Source organism: Erythrolamprus reginae, chromosome 3 (genome assembly GCF_031021105.1).
Source record: "Erythrolamprus reginae isolate rEryReg1 chromosome 3, rEryReg1.hap1, whole genome shotgun sequence".
In the NCBI taxonomy this organism is placed as follows: domain Eukaryota; kingdom Metazoa; phylum Chordata; class Lepidosauria; order Squamata; family Dipsadidae; genus Erythrolamprus; species Erythrolamprus reginae.
In genome coordinates, this window is record NC_091952.1 from 157,924,026 (window position 1) to 157,950,285 (window position 26,260).

The 26,260-nt window shown below is 39.2% G+C and overlaps 1 protein-coding gene across 1 annotated transcript in view; it reads right to left on the reverse strand.

The window, feature by feature from the left end:
* The window catches only part of MYO10 (myosin X), a 177,513-nt gene that overhangs the window by 17,767 nt on the left and 133,486 nt on the right, over nt 1–26,260 (reverse strand). Inside the window, exons 20-28 of the mRNA XM_070747109.1 lie at nt 12,109–12,233; nt 11,907–12,021; nt 9,007–9,113; nt 6,501–6,713; nt 6,283–6,322; nt 5,278–6,150; nt 4,373–4,496; nt 3,256–3,499; nt 2,849–2,944 (exon numbers count right to left, since the gene is read on the reverse strand). Coding sequence (XP_070603210.1) covers nt 2,849–2,944; nt 3,256–3,499; nt 4,373–4,496; nt 5,278–6,150; nt 6,283–6,322; nt 6,501–6,713; nt 9,007–9,113; nt 11,907–12,021; nt 12,109–12,233 — 1,937 coding nt within the window. The remainder of the gene's footprint in view (nt 1–2,848; nt 2,945–3,255; nt 3,500–4,372; nt 4,497–5,277; nt 6,151–6,282; nt 6,323–6,500; nt 6,714–9,006; nt 9,114–11,906; nt 12,022–12,108; nt 12,234–26,260) is intronic.

The following is a 26,260-nucleotide window of genomic DNA, read 5'->3' on the forward strand; positions in this document are numbered from 1 at the left end:
GATAAAAACTAATTCATAAACCAACACTGCACGAATGAATGCATTTCCTCTAGAGCAGTGATTTTCAACCATTTTTGAGCCGCGGCACATTTTTTACATTTACGAAACCGTGGGGCACATTGAGTGGGGGCGGGGGGGGGGGGGGCGGCTAAAAAAAGTTTGGACAAAAAAATTCTCTCTCTTTCGCTCTATTTCTCTCTCCATCCCTCTTTCTCTCTTCCTTCTTTCCTCCTTTTTGCTCTCTTTCTCTCTCCCTCCCTACCTCCCTCTATGTCTTTCTCCCACCTTCCTTCCCTCCCTCTCTTTCTCTCTCTCTCTCTTGCTTGCTTTCTTTCTCTCTTGCTTTCTCTCTCTCTCTCTTGCTTGCTTTCTCTCTCTCTCTCTTGCTTGCTTTCTCTCTCTCTTGCTCTTTCCTTCTCTGTTTCTCTCTCTCTTGTTTTCTTTCTCTCTCTGAGCTTCACGGCACACCTGACCATGTCTTGCGGCACACTAGTGTGCCACGGCACACTGGTTGAAAAACACTGCTCTAGAGTACACCATTTATCATATAATGCTATAGGTTATCTATCCAATATCTCAGCATTCAGAAAATCCTCTGTAACTTTCCATTAATTTTCTCTATAAAATGGACAACTTCTAAGCGTTAGGAGGTATCACTGAGAAGTTGTAATGTCACATCCTTTCCCCCCCCTTTTTACCTTTTTGGACTCTGATTGGCAAACCAATCCCCATTTTCATTCTCCAAGGTCTCCTAGCTCTATCCCTATGGACCAAAATTTTTCATCTGAAATCTACTGGCAAAATGCTTAAATCTCAGTGTGTTTTGCTAGTCTAGGTTCAAGTGTCTTGAGGCTGGTTTTTTTTTTAATGTAGAAATTGTATAGTTGACCTAATTGGGATTTCCATCTTCCAATTACATGCTATTTTTTTTTGAGAGAAAAATAGAAGACGAAAAGCATACTACTGAAAATCGAGTACCATATTTCACCTCTAAATTTAGAATTTTATACAACTTCCAAGTTTTCTCACCCCTGTTTTATATAAACAAACTATATTAATTCCTCTCTGCAATTTTGCTATGTCTCCAATAACCTTTCTTTGGATTACTAGATATAGTTAATGAAGTGGAGCAATCTGTTTTTTATTTAATCTGTCACATTCATGTGACATTTGTCTTTCAAAGCAAAGACAACATATATAAATATTATTTTCTCCTTGATACGAGACAATATGATTTGCCTAAGACTTCTCACTTATACACACACACACACATACCGCTTATTCACCTTTATTCATGGATCTGAAGGTGTTGTTTGGCTCATCAGAGAACAATTATAAGCTAAATCAGCTAAATCATTAACTTCCAGGTAATGCTTCTATTTAGAATACTTTATGCTAATATTTGAGCCAAGGCGAAAAAAGATATTAACATTTTTATGATCAGACCACCAGAATTATTAAGTCTTCTATATAATTTTTAGGATGTTCAGGTTACAATAGAATACCATGAAACAGGCTGAACTTAATTTGTCTAAAATAGGTTTGTTTAGGTGAGTATACAATAAGTTCAACTCAGAGGTGGGTTTTGGTTTTCTTCGCTGCCGGTTTGCTCACCGCATGCATGGACAATGCTAAAAAATAAGAGGGTAGCACCTATGGCACTGCTGAGAGAACCATGCTGGTGGTGCTTATTATCAAAATTATGATTGCTTCATATTCAATTGCTGAGCCTTCTCTGTGGCAGCCCCGACCCTCTGGAACCAGCTCCCTCCGGAGATTAGAATTGCCCCCACCCTCCTTGCTTTTTGTAAACTCCTTAAAACTCACCTCTGCCGTCAGGCATAGGGGAATTGAGACATCTCCCCTGGGCCTATACAGTTTATGCATGGTATGTTTGTATGTAGGTTTTGCTTTTTAATAAGGGTTTTTTAGTGACTTTTAATTATTAGATTTGTTATACATTGTTTTATTATTGTTGTGAGCCACCCCAAGTCTGCGGAGAGGGGCTTTATACAAATCTAATTAATAATAATAATAATAATAATAATAATAATAATAATAATAATAATATATGCATAATGCGTCTTCTCAAACTAAGAAAATAAGTGGTGTGACTGGAAGACAAAGTAATGAATTAAAGGGCTTCACTCACTAACATATTTATTTATTTATTTATTTATTTTATTTATTGGATTTGTATGCCGCCCCTCTCCGTAGACTGTGCTTATTATCAAAATTATGGTTGCTTCATATTCAATTGCTGAGCCTTCTCTGTGGCGGCCCCGACCCTCTGAAACCAGCTCCCCCCGGAGATTAGAATTGCCCCCGCCCTCCTTGCCTAACCCCAGAACTGAGTGAACTACCAAGTCTTTAACAAGTTATGGAAAGTTGATGTCATTTTACAGATTAGAGCCATTGCATGCTTCTTGGATCCTGCAATTTGACACTGCTTAATCTGAATTTACTGAATGTGCAGAAAATTACAGAGACAGGAATCAGAGCTTAAACTATGGAAGGCTTTCTGGTGATAACCAGCACTTTGACTTGAACCCAGAAGCTAACTCACAAAACAGGACTGTACTTCCAAAAAAATTTGGTGTTGTAATTTTTGGAAAGTACAGTATTGGGATACAGAAAAATTGAATTTGGGATCCTGCAAGATTGTTGCAAATTATCCACTTTAGCCATGAATTTGATTACCACTACTGAATTTAAAACCATACCGGTTAATTTCCTTATGTAGGTGAGGGTTTTTTTTAAATGTCACAATTAAGTTTATCCTTGTAAGTGAAGCTTACAAGTACAAATGATTAAAATGTACACAGAACACAAAAGACACAATTCTTACCTTGCATCCTCTGGTGATTCAGCAATCAAGTGGTATGTCCTATCTGTCATGACAATATCAATCCCATTTTCTTTGCATGTATTATCAATGATATCTCTGAAATGGGGAAGGAAGAGTGAATATGTCATTATATTTATAATGACAATACTTTGGCATTTCCAAAAATGCTCTTTTATTAATCAATTATTTGGAGTTCTTTCAAACAGCCTTGATGTTGCCATCTCAGGCAAGGATATCACTACACACTGATTCAATCTGTTCCAACCAAGAATCTGGTGTACAGTATCCCTTCAACCAAGATCAAACCAGGAAAATTAGAGGCATTTTCAATTTTCAGTGAAGAAGATGAGACGTAGCAGCTTGCAAATTAGAAGATTTTATTCATGATTATATACTGCCTTACTTACTTGGCTGATCGTATTTCAAGTGTTCCTTTGAGTTTTTCTTCACCATCATTTTCAAAGTACATGAGCCTGGATTGTCGAAGGACAAACCACCTCTTCTTCCAGTTTCTTCTGGACAGTGTAGATGAACCCCCACCTTTTTTATTCAGCCAACCTTGCTTAAGAGCTTCTTGTTTTGAGCGGAACCATAAGAAGTTTTCATCTTTCAAGACACACCAACGGCGCTTCCAAGTATTAATTAAGCCACCTGCCAGGAATGAAGAAGACAGATTTAAAAAAAAATGTTCCATGCTCCTATGCATCATGAAAACCTATCTTTCAGGCATCCTAGCGGACTCACAGAACTTCTGAAAATCTGCTGAAGAACTTCAAAATTTCAAAGAACCTACTGTATAGTGAAACTTTGATTTAACAGATGAAGTGGTGAAGGAGATACCAGTTATTCCGGCCTCCTTTAAATCAAACAATGCATAATCTGCAACAACATCATTAGACAAATAGTGTAAACTGTATAAATACAATGGAGGCTTTGATCACTGCATCAGGTTTGTTGCATTAAGGTCCATTAAACTGAAGTTTTGCTGCAATTATAAAAATAATAATCTAAGCAGTCAACCGCTACTAAAACTGAAAAAGTTGCATAATGTATGCATATAGATATTTTATATGTGTGAATAAATCTATACTTTATTTAACAGTTAGTGGTTATAGACCTTCAAGCTATCTTCTTTTATGACTAACATATTAAAAACAGCAATCTGTCTTGATTTCCACACCAAAGTGTGCCTACTCTCTGCAATAGCATCTCCACTTCCCAGATTTAAACAGCCCCTTACTCTGCCTTCTTTTACATATATACATGTATATAGGACTGATGAGTAAAGATGATGATAAATCATATACTATTTCATCAATTACTTTCATAATCATTAAATAAGCCAGTGATCATGAGAAAGTAACACAGATGATACAAAACATATACAACTAATTTTAACAGCTGGATCATTAAAAAATCAGTAAAAAAGGACAATTCTGAGTATTTCTACTTGTTTCCTCTCAAAAGAGAAGCACTAATATTGTATAATTAAGAAAGAAATTAATTGTTTCTTGTATAAATTACCTTTCATATACAAAAAGCTATGGAAATAGGGTAGGCTGACACAGCTATAGACAGAATCCCGCCGATATGAAAGTTCATCATCTGTATCAAACCTTGAATCAAAATCATCTTCACTGTCTTCAAACTGGAAAATAAGCAATATAATAAATGAAGTTGTCTTATATTACAGTCCTAATCTATAACTTTTGATTTCTATTAATTCTGACAGGCAAATTCTGTTGTTCAATAAAACAATGTACCAATGCAGTGCTACAATTGTGATAAATAAAATTACTCAAATTTAATTTCTGATATATAATACAATCATTATAAATATGATTGCAAAATAGTTGCCATTTTCCTGAAATAGAAAATTCCTATCATGGAAAAAGAGAATATCTAACTAAATATGCAAAGATTTTACTTTTGAAAATGTAAATTTAATTAAATCCAGTTAAAATTACACCCATATATTTAATACAGGACATTATACTTAGGACATTAAAAACAACAGGTACATGCAGTTCTGAACAATATATTATTCTATATTATTTATATTTTAGTAAGCAATAAATATTATGTTAAAAAATTCAAATTCTGGCACTTCCCCAAAGGCCTTTTTAGTAAGTCTGATCATTTAAGACTTCTCAGTTACACAAGATATAGTTCTGAGAAGTGTTTTATTTCAGTTGTATTAATGAACTAAAAAGGCCAAAGTTTGCAATACATAGCAGCCATTAAAAGAAGCCTCGGGGAAGACTAGCCATGAGTGATGAGAAGTGTAGAAGTTAATACCTGCATGGCCAATCAAGGCCAGTTTTGTATAAAGAGAACTGTTCTGAACTATATATAACAATTGGATTTGACCAGATTAATATTACTCTTAATCGCCAACAATACATAATGCAAGAAAATAAACTACTCACAGAAGACTGAGCTCCCTCAGAACTAAATCTGTATGCTCCAGAACTGTTGTATGTCCCTATGGAACAGCGATAGTCAGGAGACCACTGGCTACTGTGAGAATTAGAAAATGTCACACTGCTTCCAGAAGTGATAGCACCATCCTCATAGTCATCCTGGTCATAATCATAGTCTGCCTCAGGAGAAATGAGCTCTGCAACATTAGGGGGCTGGCGGGAAACATTCTCTGGCATGCAGTATGTGGACTCCCCGCTTGAAGAGTTGTGGAGACTAAGAGAGTCAAGGATAGAAGGGATAAGGGTATTGTTGCCTGTGGCGGGACTAGCTGGAACGACTGTGTCGTTCATATACGGATCTTCTTCGGATGAGTCATCGCTTGTCCGAATGCCGCTCGTCCTTTGATCTGAATGGCCATGCTCGCTTGGGTTAGGCGAATCCTTGAAAGCATCATCATCCGCTTCAAAGCCCTCATCAACTTCCTCTTCGGGATATGGCTGGCTAAAGTTAAAATTGGGCTTTTCGGTGCCTGTGGTGTCACTAAGCTCTGCACAGAAATTGCTGTTTACAGAGAGGGTTCTTTCAATGTTTCGGACACATTCATCGATTTCATCGAAGTTCAGGGACTCCAGGAACTCTTGTGCGGCACGACAGGCTTCATCTTCCAGGCGTTTCAACTCTTCATCTCGGAGCTGGTGCAGCCTTTGCAGTGATGCTTCGGTCAACGTCAATTCTTGCTGCTCCTTCATGCGCTGCAGATCTTCAATTTCTTTTTCCAGGCGCAGGATCTCCTCCACCTGCTTGTTTTCTTTATGACTCTCCAGGTCTCGCTTTAGTTCTTTGGAGGTTTTTGGAATAGCTGCAAGTGCTTCCTTAGCCTGCAGAAATAGTGTAGAAATCATTTTTATCGATAATGTGCTATTTTTCAAACCAAAGGGTTTTCCCCTCGTTAGAATAATTAGCACAATAAATTACGCTAACACGAACATTGTAGGAAACAAATGGCTAACCTGCTGAGCCAGACGTTCTGCTTCCATCTTTTGTTGCTTTCTAAAAAGATAATTAGAAAATGTCAGGAAGGATGAAAAGGCATCAAAGCAAAAGAAAGGCATCATTAAGCAAGACATGGCTACTGAATACTTGTCAATAACTTCCATAAACTGTTCTAAAAACTCTGTTTAATATAAATTGCTTACCAGATATATTAAAGCAAGTATATATTCCATACCTTTCCTCCTCTTCCCTTTGCCTTTTTTCTTCCTCTTGCTGTTTCTTCTCCTCCAATAGCTGTCTATAAATACGGCGGGAATTCAGACCTCGTATCTGCTTCTGGAAGGTGACGGCTGCTTTTTTCAGCGATAGGTACCTCCTCCTCAAGTAAAAAGCTCTGTAATTTTTCTGTATGATAACTACATAGTAAAGGACCTTTTTGTAGTGTTTTCTGAAATGAGATGCAGGGGCGACTCATGTGAAGAAGACATACTGGACCAACGGTTTGAGCAATCACTCCCCGTGCCACAAATTAAAGATTCCAGATAGTAAAAGAAGTCTGTGGATTTAGCTCCCTCAGCTTCTTTCCTTGTGCGTCACATTTCTGGTCCCCCATGGGAAGAATCATTACAAAAAGGAAAGATGCATCTTGAGTAACATTTTCCTAACATTGCCCTAATAGCTTTTATTTGTGGGCAACCTGTGTGTATCAACATTGATAAACATTTATTTGTCCTTAAGCAAAGCATTTTCTACTCTTATAAAGGACAAATCATTCTCTCTCTCTCTCTCAATAGGTGCATAAAAGGAATGACCTATTTTTGCAGCAAAAAAATATGTATCCATTATTTCTTAAAAATAATAAATTCACCTCTACTAATTACTAACATAATAAGACCAAATACCGACTATAATTAATCTGACCTTGAAGACAGACTCTTGCAACATATTCTTTTTAGCTATTCTCTAACTACTTCGAAACAACAATTAAACTATACCATTACTATATAAGCATGTACCACTGACTCAAATCTATATCTGACTACTTTATTCCTTATCATATACACTCACTACTCTATCATATCACTTTGTCGCATATCCTTAAAATGTCTGCAACTCCATAGATTTTCCCCACCACTCCCTTCATCCCCCCAAACTCCTTCTACTTACATCCACTTTCTACTTCTTTTTTTATCTTCCCCCTTCCCCCTAATTCCTCTCTTTCCCTTTGTTCTTTATACATGTATTCTATATATTTACTGTTATATAATATGTACACATATTCTATACCTTTTATAATGTAATGTAATCACAAGTATAATACAACTGTTTAGAGATATAGATAACTTTTTGTTTAGGATAAGGCCTGTTTTACTATCATGTAATGCTTATGTTTTCTTACCTTTTTGACTCCATTGACCCCTCCCTTCCCACCCCTTTAATATTTCAAATTTAATAAACTTTTTCTAAAAAAAAAAGGAGTGACCTATTGTTTAAGCAGCTATTGGGATAACTATCATCAGATTGCCAGATTACTTGTGGGACCGTCATCTGCCTCACACGTCTCAGCGACCGATCAGAGCTCACAGAGTTGGCCTTCTCCAGGTCCTCTCAGCCAAGCAATGTCAGGGAAGGGCCTTCTCTGTGGCAGCTCTGGCCCTCTGGAACCAACTCCACCCAGAGATTTGCATGGCCCCCATCATCATAGCCTTTTGAAAGGCCTTAAAAACACGGCTTTGCCGGCAGGCCTGGGGTCATTGAGCATTATATTTTGCTCCGGCCATTTTGTATCTTGTTTTTAACTTCTGTAAACTTCTAATGTCCAGCTAATTTCAGGGAGATTAGATAAATGTAATAAATAAATAAGTAACTAATAAATAAATAAATAAGTCTTGCACATTTTAAATTTGCTATAATTTGGAACGTGCCTGATTGGAGAATGCAATTTTATATGATGACAGACAACAAATATCAGTTCCAGGTAGGGCATAAATATTCTGTTTATGCAGGGTTTATTTTATAAGAAATATTATTTAATATACTGTGGCCTTAGACTCTGTATGAAATATAATTTAAAATTATCTCCCAAATAAAAAAAAAAAGTTCCACTGAAAAGGCATATTTCAAAGTTTTATTACTATGCTTCTTTAAATTTTCATTGTAATGTAAGTTACTATATGTGCTCTGTGAATGTGATGTTCCGGAGAGGGGTGGCATACAAATCTAAATAATAATAATAATAATAATAATAATAATAATAATAATAATAATAATAATAATAATAGTAGTAGTAATAGTAGTAGTAGTAGTAATAATGTTCTTATTGCTAAATAGCCTAATTTTACTTTTGTTATTTTTGACATAGGTTAAAGGCTTGTGAATGGATTCTGTACAATTTAAATGTAATAATACAATTAATTAACCCAATTAATTAATAAAAATGATAATTATTAATTATTGTAAAAATACATTAAAACAATGCAATGGTCACAAGTTAAAATTTAATGCAGTATAACATCTAAATAAATACTAACACAGCATAATATCTATTTCCGATTTCAGCATCTATTATATCCCCCCAAAATAAATGTTCAAACAAAGATTGACCATCCCCTCCCCCAAAAAATCAAATATTGCTTTAATCTTCTGCCTCAGGAATTCAAATTTGCAATCCACAGCATTTATACTAATTTTAATGTTTTTGAGTTCAACTCAACAATAATACACAACTCCTAATTTCTTACCGTGCCATGTAGCCTAAGACATGTGCTCTGATAATCATAGCTGCTTTGCCAACCTCTATTTCTCGCTGTTTTTCTAACATGTGTTCCAAAGATTCACGTAGAAATACCTGAAAAGATGTCAAACTTATTTTAATTAATTTGTATTTCTTAAATTACAAATCAATTTCAAAAAGCAGAGTAAAGACTTATTTATTTATTAGTTACTGATTTATTACATTTATCTAATCTCCCTGAAATTAGCTGGACATTAGAAGTTTACAGAAGTTAAAAACAAGATACAAAATGAAAATTAAAGTTGATTAACTAATAGTACTAAAGTTAAGAAGTGATGCTACAATATGCCAAGCCTCCACCATCTAAATAATAGCAAGGTAAGTCATGAGAACAACCAATCATTTCTATTCATGCCCATTTCAGACTTCCAAGGTTCAGATAACCATATTCTCTGCAGCCAGGCGAAGGTTCCTCTTTGCTGGTGCTACCGGATCGCTCCTGATGACCAGTGCAGGTGGGCACGTCTGGTGGGTGGGCATCTGCATAATATTTGGCTTTTGTGCATTCTGGGACAGAACATCCTAATGGTTCCCTCAAATTTCTAAGGTTGGCCATCACAGTCAGCCCTCATTACAAAGAACCTATCTGTTCATTGATAGTAAATTGATTGAAAGTTCCTCCAGAACTATCTTCTTTGAAATGAATACCATCTATGATGCAGCAAACTATGGACTAATGATCTCCTGGGGCATTGGACTAATGATCTTTTCGAGCCAGCCCATGGTGGTCATTGCAGCCATTAACTCCCTAAGTCTTCTGAAGGTCCAAAGAAGGGAGGTTGAAATGACCTAGTATTAACAGTCTGGGTGAATCGAAACAACTAGCTATGCAGCCATGCAGCTGGATGGCATCTCAGGTTGTCCCTTTGCTTAGCATCATGTGTGCAGGCCTCATGTTTGGCCAACAAAGGGACAGCAGTTCTTGCAATAGCTAGGGTTGCTGAGTACATAATTGCTTCACTACTCCCTTGCTCTGGGTTACGACCAAGGCAAAAGATGACATCTGATTTGACAGATCTCCATATAAGTGACATCACCACTAACTTCATTCAGGCAAATCTTAGTAAGATATCTCAGGTCTGACTCCACATCCATGATTAAATTGTAAATGAGGTTGGTTTTATTACAGACGTGGTATTTAAGAAGCAATAATCTAAGCCCAGTGTCAAGTAGTCCAGTTGCTAGGTTCTTAAAATGAAACTGAGGAATTAGATCTAGGATCTGGAAATAGTTTGTGATCTCTCTTCCTCTGGTACTATACTTAACTAGATAGCTAAATAAATGTTTAAATAAATGTTCTGTTTATTAGAATGGAAGAGCTCCACTATTAGATTTGTGCTCTTATGGTCTCTGTTGTTTTGCCAAGATTTCTAAGCTCTGGACAGCCTTTGGGCCATTGTCAATCAAGTTACTAAAAAATCTCTCATGCACGTAGCTTGTTAATGAGCAGAATATTTCAGTAAGAAAAGTTGACTGTATGTCCAGATGTCATTAGTAATTTCACATTAACTTATACTGGGGGGGAGGGGGGAATCACAAATGTTATCTGTAACTCTGCTCAACATTGGATATAGAAGCTAAGGAATAGCAAGAAAATGATTTGAGAGACCAAGACTTATGAATGCAGAAGAAATATATTGGTTGTTCAGATTTATTTACAGTACATACTTAAATATGAAAAAGCTTATTTAGGCCATAATTCATATTAAACAACTGGGAGTGGATGCATGAATGCTTTGCAATTGAGATTGTGCATATTCTGCAGGTACATATAATATAACTTCCTATATAATTTAGGATTAGACAATGTGGAGCCTACATGCACCAATGTTGTGGCAAACATCTCTACCATACCTGCAATGTGTTCTGCTGACACCCATGTTTAAAGAAATATGTACTTGCATATCTATTTATTTGAAATGTTAAATGATGGAAGTGTTTTGAAGTGAAGTGCTGCTTCCAGCTACCTGCCATCTTTATTCTCTTGAATTCTCTAGGGCTCATCAAGGCTAGAGACATTTAAGAAAATGAAAAGAAAATGGGCTAAAGTTGTGGATGGATTAAAACTCTCCCATTCACATGAAGAACAACTGCAATGAAAAAGAAAGACCGCACTGCTGTTAATGGATAAGAGACAGAGTGTAGGATGAAAGTGGAGAAGGCAGATGACTTTTGTGGTGGAACTAGATTTGGATTGACCCAATGAGCCTGGAACTGGGATTTGGATTGACCCAATAAATCCAATGAGAGTAGCTCAATTATACAAGGCTAAGGTTTGATTTAACATGGGGAAGATATATAGCATAGCTGGCTGGAGAATTCTGGGAACTGAAATCCACAAGCCTTAAAGTTGCTAAGTTTGAAGACCTCTGATATACAGGGTGATCTGGGTCTAGGAAGAAAATACAGAATAGATCTTGATTGAACCCACTGATTGAACTCAGCTACTGCCTACCCGAAGAGGAATATCTGCTATGCCCGTTTCGCTCATTGTACAAATATTTTAGTTGCCATTGTTCTGATTTTGCCAGAGGTCAGTTAAATTAATTGTTTTTTTCATTCATCCTCAATTGGCTAGGACATTTTTTTTAGAGAAGTACATTTCATTTCAGCTGTTCTTAAAGTCAAAGTCCACAATTAACAAATCTATCATGTATTTATGCTGCACAGGGTAGCACAGAAATTAAATAGTTTACTACAGCTAAAGTTATTTGATAACTGGGCACCAAACGCTACAAGCTGTCTAGCTTTGGAACATAGGCAATGCCCAGACCCAACTGTGTATTAATACAGAAAATGCTTTAATCATTATTTTGGCTTTGCATATCCATGTATTTTTTATTTTACCTTAGATTTTCCAAGTTGCCATTCAGTTTTTGTGCTATCATATAGATGGAGGAAGGCACTACATTTTCCTTTTAAATCCTCAGGGAGAGTCAAATTTCTCATCAGGACTTTGTATCTGTAGAAACAAAACAATGATATTATTTTTAATTGCCTTATTTCATTTTCCTTTCTTTATCTGCTCTTAAACATAACAGATTGCTACCTTGTGTGAAAATCCTGAAATGGCCTCCGCACAGGGAAACCTGCTCTTCGTATCCGTACTGTTTCAAGCATACCGGAGTAGCACAACTGGTTCAAAACCACATTCTGATCAAACTGGTCAGGCATCTAAAATGTAACATAATCAGGTGCATTTCATTAGCTATAAAATTTGTGAATCTGTAAACAAAGAGATTCAGGGTATGTCAAAGAATGAGTGGTAATAAACATATGAAATGCATTAGTGCAGCTGCATTATTTTTAAATATTAATTTCAATTAATGGAGCAATTCAGTGGGCAAAACAACATCATCCATTCTTCTGAAGCCTTTTCTGCTGGATTGAGAAGACTTTCTGAATGAAGCCAGTTCACAGGTTAATAAAGAGGTGATACCAAAGACATGTATGGTGGTTCAAATACCAATCTGCTCCTGTAATCTTAAACCCTTTCTATTTAAGACCGATTATATTTTTATAATTTATTCTGGGGTACAAATGCCCAAATTCATTCTCACACCCTCTCTCACTTCCTTTGTATCTCTCTGCATACATATTCTATGAACTTGCATGTGTAAAACTGAAATAATGAAGGAGTTAAACAAAACTTGCATGAGAAGTTACAACTTTGAAGTCTTTAAAAATGAGCACGAGGAAACAAGAATACAGGTTACAAAGGTTGGGGCCAGGATTACCATCGCCAGGAAAAGTGATAATAAAGCACAAAGTCATGTGATCCCATTGCTTAGTACTGGCAAATCCTGATGGTCCCGGCTGCCATTGTAAAAGCCAGACTATGGTAAACATTAAGTGAAAAAGGGTGGGACTCCCAAGTAAGAAGCATGAGATGGTGGGGTTTTCTTCAGACATATACAGTGTTCCCTCGATTTTCACGGATTTGAACTTCGCGAAAAGTCTATACCATGGTTTTTCAAAAATATTAATTAAAAAAATACTTTGCGGGTTGTTCCCCTATACCATGGTTTTTCCCACCCGATGACGTCATATGTTATCACCAAACTTTCGTCTGCTTTTAATAAATATTTTTTTTAATAAACTTTAATAAATAAACATGCTGAGTAATAATCTAAATGGTTGCTAAGGGAATGGGAAATTGCAATTTAGGGGTTTAAAGTGTTAAGGGAAGGCTTGTGATACTGTTCATAGCCATATTTACTTCCGCATCTCTACTTCCCGGAAATTCGACTTTCGCGGGTGGTCTTGGAACGCATCCCCCGCAGGAAGCGAGGGAACACTGTATTATGGATTGCAAGTGGGGTTCTGAGGGGTGCAATAGGGTGGATGGAGGCCTCAAATAGAGGGAGAGAAGGCAAGGCCATGAGAGGAGTGCAGGCAAGCTGGTGAGAGCTTTAGATGGGCGCTAGGGAGTACAGACAAATTACTAAGGTATATGAGAGGAATACTGCAGGTGGGCACACTCTACAGGGTGTGGCAGAGGCTTTGGAGTGTGAGATCCAGGATCCATCTCTGGAGGAAAAGGGGCAGGAACAATATACTGGAGAAACATGTGATTTTTCCTAATGGCTTCCTTTTGATTTTGTTTGCAGGAAAATGACAAGGGAAGACTACATATGGTGACCATGCATCACAGCTCGCAGCAATTGTTGTAATTGTAAGATAGGTATCTGAAATGTGACCACATAGCCATGGGGATGCTGTGACAATTGGAAATCCATGGTTCAATTGAACATCTTTTTTTTAATGCAACCTTAATAATTGTTGAGCAAATGGATATAAAGCTGGGCTCTACTTGTATTACACCTAATATACCAAAAGGAGATGGTTTTCTTCATTGCTCATAATACTGTACCAGAAATGATCAACCAAGGAAAAGGAACAGATGGAAATTTAGAACATAAAGTACACATCAATTGGGAATCTGCAGTTTGATATTGGGATAGCCAGTATCTTGAGCAGCTTTAAAAGCAATGCAATCAACCCATGACCCCTTGGGTAATCATTTCAGAAATATTTCTTTACTTAAATAGAGAAATAGAATGATGAAGGGCAAAGAAGCAATGGAATAGAAACACTTTGTGATTTTCTGCCAGTTTGACTGACCATCCTCCAGTAACTGATGGCAGGGCTGATCTACCTCTAGAGGACTAGGGTGTGGACTGGTCTACCTGATTTCCAGTGGCCAATGGTAGGAACAGTCTATCAGGTCTCTGGAGGGCTAGGTTGGAACCAGTCTACTGATTTCCAGCAGCTAAAGAAAAGCCAAGGCAGGATCAATTAACTGAACATTTGAGCAGTACTGCAGTAGCACTGAAATGGCCATAACTGGTAAATTTCAAGTTCGCAGGAGTAATAATAATAATAATAATAATAATAATAATAATAATAATAATAATAATAATTTATTTATTAGATTTGTATGCCGCCCCTCTCCAAAGACTCTCCAAGACTGAAGTCATGGGTCCTGCATTCTGTAAATTAGATGCATTTGAGGTATCTTAGTTAATATATATATACAGTGATCCCCCGATCATTGCGAGGGTTCCGTTCCAGGACCCCTAGCAATGATCGGGTTTTCACGGTAGCGCTGCGGAAGTAAAAACACCATCTCCGCAGCGCTAGCGAGGAGCCGAAGATTGGGGTTTCCCCGCCGCCCACGCAAACTCCTCGCTGCTGCCACGCCCGCCGCTTGTCCGCCGCCTGCCTGCCCGCGCGCCCACCCTTCGCCCGGCCACCCGCCGTTCGCTCGCTGCTCGCCCGGCCACCCGGGTTCGTTTGGCTTTGGGACATGCCGGCGGCGACGTTTTAAAACAGCCGCGCGGCTTCCCAACTGAGTCCCGAAGTCAAAGGCGAACTTCCGCGTTTGGCTTCGGGACTCAGTTGGGAAGCCGCGCGGCTGTTTTAAAACATCGCCGCCGGCATGTCCCGAAGCCAAACAAACCCGGGTGGCCGGGCGAGCAGCGAGCGAACGGCGGGTGGCCGGGCGAAGGGCGGGCGAGCGGCGAATGGCGGGCGAGCAGCGAGCAAACGGCGGGTGGCCGGGCGAAGGGCGGGCGAGCGAGCAGCGAGCGAACGGCGGGTGGCCGGGCGAAGGGCGGGCGAGCAGCGAGCGAACGGCGGGTGGCCGGGCGAAGGGCGGGCGAGCGGCAAGCGGCGGGCGAGCCGGGCGAACAGCAGGCGAGTGGGTGCTGGGGGGGGCTTCTCGCCCTCCCGCCAGCAAGAGGAGACCCAGGGAAGCCGCCCAGCAGCTGATCTGCCCGGCGCCATCTACGCATGCGTGCCCATAGAAAAAAGGGCGCGCATGCGCAGATGGTGTTTTTACTTCCGGGTTGCAAAATCGCCATATAGCCGTTTCGCAATGATCGGGGTCGCAATACCAGGGGGATGACTCTGTGTGTGTGTGTATATAGATTAGATACATTTATCCATCATTATCAGAATACAAATCATATTATCAGAATGCTTATTTACAGTACAGAGAACATGAATAAGATGACAATGTATGTAATGTTCCATTTGTGGCTTCCCCATAATAATCTGCAGAAACAGAATGCTGGTTTAAATAATTTACTATAACTTTTTAATGTTTCTTTGTAATCTAATGAGAAGCATGGTATCACCATGCGTTGTGTTTGTTTGTTTTTTTTAGGAAGGATACATATTTCATTCTAAATCTGATAACCTATAGACATTTGAAAAGAATTGTGAACTTTTTGGTTCCCTGTACATTAAATATAAATGCATAGAATGATGTGCCTTCTATTAAATGCTATAAGTACTTAAGAAGAGGAGTGCTACTTTTTCACTTATAGAGTTTTCTTCTGAATGCTTAATCCTGACTTTATGTACAAATATTTAGTATATGGGATTTGGGGACGTCTTTAGTAAATGAGCCATTTATTTACTAAGATATTGCTAGACACAGAAGTTTAATTAAGAGAATGTAATAATCTTGCATCCAAAAACAATAAACCAAAGAGACAACTGCAGGGATAAAATCTATCTTTTGAATCTTTTTCTCTGTCTAATCCAGACATCCTGATTAATCCAATAAGCAATCCCAACTCACTAGCCTTCATTGCTATTTAGCAATTCCAAATGCTTGACAGTAATGACAGAGTAAAACGGAGCCTTGGCAAAGAGACAATTTCATGGCATCTCTAAGGAATAATGAAGGGCCTTAATCTGCATTCCCAAGAGGTAATCAAATCCTATTTGCAAATCAGATGCCACTGGCACAAATATGGGCATAATTTCTTTAAGACTTAGTAAGAATTGTTTCATTCATACAGAAATGCTCTCTATTTTTTCCTATTTTAAAAGATAGCCAATTATTCCAAAAGAAATTGGTATCAAGAATTGTAAAATCAACAGATTACCATAAATATTCATAATAATTTTGTGAGCAAACATTGAAGAAGTATTTGTTGTTTTACTAATAAAAATCTCATTAACACTATAACCTAAAATCATGAATATGTTCTTTACAATAAACATCAAAGAATTTGATGCTACCCTTCTGAGAAATGTTTTTAGATTTGTTAAAAAATATTTTGTAGACATGGGCAGAAATTCATAAAAGAGAACTGAAATACTTCAAATGCAACATTCTACTTTTATCATACCAAAAAAGCTAAAATTTCTATGATCAGAGTACAGTACTCTCTTCATTCCCGAGTTTAAGTACAAAGACACAATGCACAAGTAATGATGAGCACTAAAAACAACAACTTTTCACAGCACTTTGAAAGCATCCTGATCAATATACTTTAAACAGGCAAATACATAAGTTCATTAAGATATTTCTTATCACCTCTTTCTGAAATAGATTCTATCTTTATTTATTTATAATCATGTCAAAGTATCAGAGCTGGATTACCCATGAAGTGTATAAAATGTTTTTAGTGCCATGAAATATGTACAAACAGAAAAATGCAAGTACTTTTGTAAGCTTTTCTTTTTAAATTTAATACTATTTCCCCTTTTTTCTACCCTAAAATAATTTAAACAGCCCACTATTTGGGAAGTCTGGATTGCATGTCCCTGCATTTGTCAAGATAAAGAATTTTTAAAAATTGGCAAATCTGTACTTAGTATTTTTATGAGTAGACAAAAGTATATGCTAAAACTTTATATTTAGGCAAAAAAGTATTAACCTTCTGCCTGGAAATAAAGCACGATAAATATAAAAATCTCATCTACAATATGTAAGATCTTAGAGTAGAGTTAGCACAGAGAAGAACATAGTATGGTAAGCTTTTTCTCTGCTGCAAGTTTGCGCCCTGGGCAAATACTTTTCTATGCCTAGTTTCTCAAAACATAAAAAACTGAAATCTTGCAACACCAAATAAATAAGTTTTCACTCACCAACTCATAGGGGTTGTGGGTGCACTGCAGATTCATATTTCTCAGAGGCAAAATTCATATGGACAGTAACTGCTACCCTGACCTTTTTCCTCCACTGCTAAAGACACTGAACAATAATGAACACTATTCCTAGTGCTTTAAAAAGTGCTCAGTTGCCATGACAACCCCTCCCTTTCGAAGGATAATTAGTATGGTGTGTCTTTCAGATCTGATTGGGAGGGCTGCACAGGAAAATATGCAAATGAGTGACACTAGGGCAAGTCACTCCTTTGCTGTGTGCTGCAGAAATGGAGCTCTGTGCATCTCACAAAACGGGACTGGAAAACCCTGGAACTATTTTGTTAAAAGCGATGTCTGCAGCACAAGAGCCAATCATTCACACACATACATACACATACCTAAAATTAAGTTGGAAATCAAAAGTCAATTTGTATTAGAAGGGTTGCAGGCGCCAATTTATCTCACTGGAACAAAGCTATGCCCTTGAGTTCGAGACAAAACAAGGTCAATACAAATGAAACTTACCTTGCAGCGTTTCTCTTAGTAACTCTTGCTATTGCTTCTGATTTATTCTCTGCTGCTTAGTTGCTTACAACTCTTGAGTATAAATGCAACAGGTACTGGCCAGTTGTAGTCTGGCACAAAGTTGCAATTCAATGTGCCATCTTTTAGAAAAGACTCAGAAAGAAGATTTCTTGTCCACGGGATTTGGATTTCCTTCAGTCAGACTTGATAGCAACTTTGGTATGTGTGTGGGTGTGAATGTTTACCCTTCTTTCTGGCATAATGATTCAGTTTAGTTGCCTGAATAATTTGGAGCCCTTCGCTTACACAGCGCTTTCTCCATTATGCTATTACAGTACTTAGTATGTGTGTATTTATTATTGAGTACATTATTCTGAAATAAATGAATCTGGCTTGCATCAAAATAAGGACATACGTGATCTCTGGTTCTATGTATTGGCTAATTGTTTCAAAAGTTTGCATCTCTAATCTAGGTCCATTGCTTTTTGCAGCCCCATCTCCCAATCCTTCAGTGAGGGTACTCTTTATTGCTTTTACACAGTTCCTGAACCAATACCCAGCCCAAATACAGTGGAACCCCGACATACGAAATTAATTGGTTCCGGAAGGAACCTCGTATGTCGAAGAGCTCGTAGGTCGAAGCATTGTTTCCCATAGGAAACAATGGAAAAGTGATTAATGCGTGCAAGCCCGAGGGCTGAGGGGAAAAGACGTCGGCTGAGGGGTGCCCGGTGCTTCGGAGCCGGCATGGGGGGGCTTTCCATGCTGGCTCTGATCTTTTCAGATAGGCGCGCCGATTCTCCGTTCACTCCAGGTGAGCGGCGAATCGGCGCATCTGTTTAAAAAGCTCATAGCCGGCATGGAAAATCCCCCCATGCCAGCTACGAGCTTTTCAGGCAGGCGCGCCGATTCTCCGCTCACTCCGGGTGAGCGACGAATCGGCGCGCCTGCCTGAAAAGCTCGTAGCTGGCATGGGGGGATGTTCCATGCCGGCTACGATCTTTTTAAACAGACGCGCCGATTCGCCGCTCACCCGGAGTGAGCGGAGAATCGGCGCGCCTGCCTGAAAAGCTCGTAGCTGGCATGGGGGGATTTTCCATGCCGGCTACGAGCTTTTTAAACAGACGCGCCGATTCGCCGCTCACCCGGAGTGAGCGGAGAATCGGCGCGCCTGCCTGAAAAGCTCGTAGCTGGCATGGGGGGATTTTCCATGCCGGCTACGAGCTTTTTAAACAGACGCGCCGATTCGCCGCTCACCCGGAGTGAGCGGAGAATCGGCGCGCCTGCCTGAAAAGCTCGTAGCTGGCATGGGGGGATTTTCCATGCCGGCTACGAGCTTTTTAAACAGACGCGCCGATTCGCCGCTCACCCGGAGTGAGCGGAGAATCGGCGCGCCTGCCTGAAAAGCTCGTAGCTGGCATGGGGGGATGTTCCATGCCGGCTACGATCTTTTTAAACAGACGCGCCGATTCGCCGCTCACCCGGAGTGAGCGGAGAATCGGCGCGCCTGCCTGAAAAGCTCGTAGCTGGCATGGGGGGATTTTCCATGCCGGCTACGATCTTTTTAAACAGACGCGCCGATTCGCCGCTCACCCGGAGTGAGCGGAGAATCGGCGCGCCTGCCTGAAAAGCTCGTAGCTGGCATGGGGGGATTTTCCATGCCGGCTATGAGCTTTTTAAACAGACGCGCCGATTCGCCGCTCACCCGGAGTGAGCGGAGAATCGGCGCGCCTGCCTGAAAAGCTCGTAGCTGGCATGGGGGGATGTTCCATGCCGGCTACGAGCTTTTTAAACAGACGCGCCGATTCGCCGCTCACCCGGAGTGAGCGGAGAATCGGCGCGCCTGCCTGAAAAGCTCGTAGCTGGCATGGGGGGATGTTCCATGCCAGCTACGAGCTTTTCAGACAGGCGCGCCGATTCTCCGCTCACTGCTAAAAGCGGAGAATCGGCACCCCTGTCTGAAAAGATCGCCGCCGGTCCGGTGGGGTTTTGCAGCAACCTCCGAGCCCAGGTTGCTCGGAGGTTGCTGCAAAATCCCACCAGACCGGCGGGGATCTTTTCAGACAGGCGCGCTTTCTCGAAAGGGCGGAGAAAGCCCTCTCTCGCAGCCTCCTGGCTGGGAGCACTTTCGCTGCGAGAGAGGGCTTTCTCCGTCCCTTTCGGGAAAGCCCTCTCTCGCAGCGAAAGTGCTCCCAGCCAGGGAGAGCGTTCAGATCCCCCCACCCCCAGCAGAAAGCGTTCAGATCCCCCCACCCCCAGCAGAAGCCAAGGACTCACCAAGCGCTGGATACGAACGGAGAAGAGCCAGGCTGGTTTGCTTTGCAGAGCCGAATAAAGCGTCACGCCCCCCTGACGCTTTTGGCGGCAAAAGAGCCCAGCATCGCTTCGGAAGCCGCCGAAAGCGTCAGAGGGGCGTGACGCTTTATTCGGCTCTGCATCAGCTCGGAAGCAAAGCAAGCCAGGCCGGCTCTTCTCGGCTCGTATCCCGAATGGAAGCTCGTGAGTCGAGCAAAAATTTCTCTACTCTCCCAGCTCGTATCTCGAGTAGCTCGTAAGTAGAGCTGCTCGTATATCGGGGTTCCACTGTATTCTGTGCAGAACTTTGGCAAGAATTTGTCCATTAGTGGGGGAGTGATTGAGAAAAGGGAGCAATACAAAGATAGAGGGTCAACCCCTAGATTCACAGATCCAAATTCTGTGGCCAGAACTACTACATTTTTGCACACAAGATGCTTTTCAGTGTACAGGTTGTCCTCATTTAGTGACTGCCTTGTTTAGCAACTGCACACAGTAATAACAACAATGACAAAGTCACTTTGCAACCATTTCTCCCATTTATGACCTTTGCAGGTTGGTAAAAGAATGGAAAGTTGAAGTAAAATCATGAGCACTTTATGGTTTCATTTAGTACCCACTTTTCTTAACCACTATGTTGCCAATCATGATTGCATTCACTAAACATGGTCTACCTATAGTCAGATTTTCCATTATTGTGGAAGCTATCAAACTTTACAAAATCAGATTATACTTCTTACAGGGTGTCCAGAGGGAAAGCATTTTGAAATGCCCTGATATTTCCTTGACATTTCGCTGTAACGTGCCGTCTAGTTAAGGCATGGTCGTAGATGATGTCATACCAAATGGCTAAGCTGTGGGGAAATATCGGTAGCTGAGGAAGTAAGTTGTTGTCACAGTTATGCTCATTTTGGCTTAACTCTGCCGGGCAGCGCGATCCGTTGACTTTTTTTAATGATTTTTTTCCTGACTTTTAAACATTTTAATACATTGTTTTTTCCCCCTGATTTATTCTGTTTTTTTCACGAATTCCCTGATAATTTCCTGATACTTCCCAAACCGTTGATTTCCTTGATAATTCCCTGGTTTCCCTGTTTTCCAAGTTTGCTGGACACCCTGTTCTTATATGTGCCACTGAAGTTGCACACCCATAATTCCATGCACCCTTGGGCATGCCTGCATGACAAACACACACACACACACACACACACGCACGCTTGCGGCACACGATGGCACACCAGTTTTTTGCTCTCCCCAGGCTTCAGAGCTTTTCTAGGAGCCTGGAGAGGGCAAAAACGGTCTTCAGGAGGCCAACTTCAAGTGGGAAAACGGGCCATTTCTGGCCTTTGGAAAGGCTCTGGGGGAGGGGAAGGCCATTTTCATCCTCCCCAGACTCCTAGAAAGGCTCTGAAGCCCAGGGGAAGAAAAAAAACCCCTGGAACTTCCAGTTCACTCAGAAGTTGGCAAACGGAACATTTCCAGTCTTTGGTAGACCTCCGGGGGAGGGGGCATTTTCACAATCCCCAGGCTACTAAAAAGATGCGGAAGCTCAGGAGAGCAAAAAAATCACCCTTCCCCACCCATTCCAGAGGCAAAAAATAGGCTGTTTCCTAACTCTTATTGGGCCCAGAAGGCTCAAAAATAAGCTGGCACACACTGGACCTGCGTGCCCACCCAAATGGCACCACCATAGATCTATGAAATCATATCTCACCAACAGATTGGGCTGACCCCCTATCTTTCTACTACTCCCTTTTCTTAATCATTCCCCCAGCTAATGGATTATTTAGCAATTCCTATTTTTTGTCAAATTGAAATTATAAGTGAATGGAAAGTTTTGAAGATTCCAGAAGAAGTCTGGAACTTGCACTGGCTCTCACTGTATCCCTAAATCTTCAAATAGTGCTCCAACTTCATAAATTATATCGGCTTTGTACTTAAAATATGCCTAACTATTTTTTTCTGGATTAATCTATTAAAAGGAATTAAATTTTAAGAGGATAATGTTTTTCTAATGGGCAAATAACATACACAATTATATGCAGCTTAGTCATGTTCCAGGTATGTATGCAGTCTAGTCATCAAAATTAAAAATTGCCTGGAACAATTAAGGTAGCTACGAATAGCTAGGCTTTGGTGTATCTAACAAAAGCAGAAATGAATTGCAAAAGGAACTGAGAAAACTGAGGAGAATAAGATGAAATAAGGGCATGTTAAAAAAAAAATCTAAAAAGAATGAGCTAGCATGAAGAATGATCTGCTAACTGGATATATTATCTCTTTCAGTTATTCTAAATTATATAGATTTCAGGACAAATGTTACTAATTTTCTGAAACAGAATTGCTATATTTACCTATGTTTGTTAAAAATGAAGCAATGAAGCAGTAAATGCAGATGACAAACCATTCCCATTTCTAGAAACAATCTATTTCTACTGCAACAAAGTATTTATTATTCATATCTATGTGGAAGAAATACTTTTTTTTTCAGAGGAACTGTTTTATATTCATATTTAAAATGCCTTGCTATAATTTTATAAATGCAAATACACATGGCACTTTGTTCAAATTAAAGTAGCCAATTCCATTACAACAAGATACAACAATTGTTAATGCTCATGAAAACATGGCAAAGAAAGTGAGTGAGAAAGTTCAACAGATTATATATAAAAAAAACCCTTCTGTATGCCAGGATTTGAAATGCCATCATTAAAAATAGTTTTTTTTAATCATAAGAAGTATAGTCTTCAAAATAAATTCAAAATATGCAACACCCTGTTTAAAAAAGAACAGTGGTATTCCACACTCAGCATAGTTCATTCAAGGTGTCCAAGAAAGGTTTCAACATAATTTCCAATCAGTTAAATTAAAATGTAATCAAATATACTTTTAGTTTTTATTTATTTCATTATTTGATTTCCACTTTCCCCCCCTCCCCCCCTCCCCCCTGCACATCACAATCAAAACACTCTTGGTGGGATACAATCCTAACAAAATGTCTCTGAATAATTATAACATAAGAATAAACTATAATTCTCAAATTAAGCCACATGTAAAATAATAAAACAATCAACTTCAAGGCAATAAAATCTGAAGCCAGCATCTGTAAATCAAAAGGCTACTATACAATTCTGTTTATAGTAATTTTCTTCAGATACATTTCCTCTGCTTCACACAATTACAAGTTAAGAGCTGAGGGCATTTCAAGGGATAAGGAAATTTTCATGTAGCTGCCAGTTATTTCACAATTCATTATCCCAAATCATTTGCAGAGAGCAAAAAAGTTATCTATAATCCATAAATAATTCATGTCATTTCATTCATTTCATTCAAATATGATAGACTAAAATTAAATTTAAATATAAAGCCAGCCAGACTGAGTACTTAGCTAAATTAGGATTTTTATTTCTAATTTCTACAATTCAAATAAAATACCCAGTCAAAACTATTTCCATTTATCTCCTGATTGCAGATCAAACAGTGTGCTGCTGTACTGCTTATGTGTGTTTATGTGTGAATAAGAAACAGAAAGACAGAACATGTTAATTTATTTTTACAAAATGGGCATGCAGCAATTCTGTCAATGGCCAGAAAAAATTACCAATTCTGCTCAATTACTTCTCAGAGGAGCAAGATAGTACATCTCCCTTTATTGAAAACAGACACTCATGCGTTCCTCCTATAGTGTTTTAAAACTTAACAAAGAAAAATATAAACAATGGGCAATGAGGATGCCACCAGGTACTCATAATAAAATATTATTTTAAAAATCTTATCTTATTCTACCTGCAGGCATGATTTATACCTAGGAATCCTCTACAAGTGCATTGATAACGTAGAATATTGGCCAAGTGTGATTGGACACACAAGAATTTGTCTTGGTGCATATGCTCTCAGTGTACATAAAAGAAAACCTTCAAGAATCATAAGGTACAACACTTAATGATAGTCCAGGTACAAATAAGTAATCAAATTATATTAGGAACCAGTCAATATAAATTGTAAGCATACAAGCAACAAAGTCACAGTCATACAGTCATTTGTGGGAGGAGACTGGTGATGAGAACTATGAGAAGATTAATAGTAGTGCAGACATAGTAAAAAGCTTGATAGTGTTGAGGGAATTATTTGTTTAGCAGAGTGATAGTGTTGGGGGGGGGGGGAACTGTTATTGTGTCTAGTTGTTCCGATGTGCAGTGCTCTATAGTGTTGTTTTGAGGGAAGGAGTTGAAGCAGTTTATGTCCAGGGTGTGAGATGTCTGTAAATATTTTCACAGCTCTCTTTTTGATGCACAGTAGAGGACCTCAATAGAAGGCAGGTTGGTAGCAATTGGTTTGTGGGTTGGTTTTGGTTTTTTTTGCAGTTCTAATTATCCTCTGAAGTCTGTTGTTGGGTTGCAGAACCAAACCAAACAATTATAGAGGTGCAGATGACAAACTCAATAATTCTTCTGTAGAACTGTATCAGCAGCTCCTTGGACATTTTGAGCTTTCTCAGTAAGCAAAAAGCAAGAGATTAAGAATGTCTTTCCGCTAAATAGGAAACAGACTGTGTTCAATATAATAGTGGGGGAATGGGAGAAAGACGATTTCTGATTAACTTTAAGGCTGACAAGTCTTTGTACAACTGACAACAGGGCTTCAGGAACCCAGCTGGAAACCTTGACAGCCACTCCCCTCCACCTGTGAAAAGTCTGTTGCCACTTCACTTAAGGTCATCCTAATTAAAGCTTGCGGCCCCTCATGGTTGACTCTCAATCTGCTTCTCTCCTCTTTGCCACATTGTTATCGGTCAGTGGTCTTCCGCTGAAGTAAAATAAATCTGGTTTGGAGATAGTCAGAGATTTGCTGGTGATTGGTGGAAGACATGCTGTGAAATTCTAATTAAGAGACAGCTGTCCTTTCTCACCTAACTCCACTGACCAAAAAAGCAGAAGCATCACTGTTTACAACAGTAGGCAGGAGGTCCGGACCATTGTAGGTGAACAATGGCTACGCTAACTCTATCAGGCTGTCCTAATATTATAGTGAGAAATGTGCTTCCCTTTGTATTTTACACAAACTAAAGAAACTAAAGACCTATATTTTATGCTTGTTTCATCTTTCAGCAATGGGAAACTATTTAAACCTTTTGGACTAAAGTTAATAGTAGGTAATATTACATTAAGACTTAATTTGGGATCTTTTCTGAAATTTAAATTTGTTATGTATGTTAGTTTGTGCAATTATGCTGTGGAACTTATGTTAAACTTAATGTTATTTTGCTACTAGTCTCCCAAAAAGGAAAGACTACTTTTTTCCTTCAATGCCAGCAGCGTCACAGTACTTCCAGACAAAGCTTATATTGTATAATATCTTGCTTTATTCATAGAATTGGGGAAGTGTCCAGAAACTCATTTATAAGAAAGTCTCCTGCATTTACCCACTATTTCTGGTTTGTTTTGCTTTTCACCCCCATTCTCATCATACATTAACAAACCAAATACAGAATAGCTGCCTAAAATGTTTGGGTTGCTAACACAAGGAGTTGTTCATTTAGTAGCAGGACCTTTACTTTTCAGTTGGATTCCCTTTTAAACATAATCCTATTAAGTGCAATTAGAGTAATTATTGTACTATGGGTTTTATGAGTTTATGTAGAATATCAATGAGAAACCCATGGCCCCTAGCTGCATATAGTTCTTGCTTTAGTGCTGTTTGTGTATTCTGTTGCCGAATAATGGCAATGTGATTTCCCAATGAGTTTCAATGGAAAACTAATGAAAACTGTTATTGCTCTAATGGAATCCCAACAGTTGCTTCCAAATGTTCCTATGATACAAGCCTGACAAAGGAAGTGAAAAGACTGAAACTATCCATCTTACTATGCTTCAGATTACAAAGCTACTATAATGCCATAATCTGGAGAATTAATCAGTAAGGGGTGTACATAAGTGCACTAGAGTGCCTTCCATCCCCTGTCCTATAGTCTCTCCTATATCTCATATATCTTC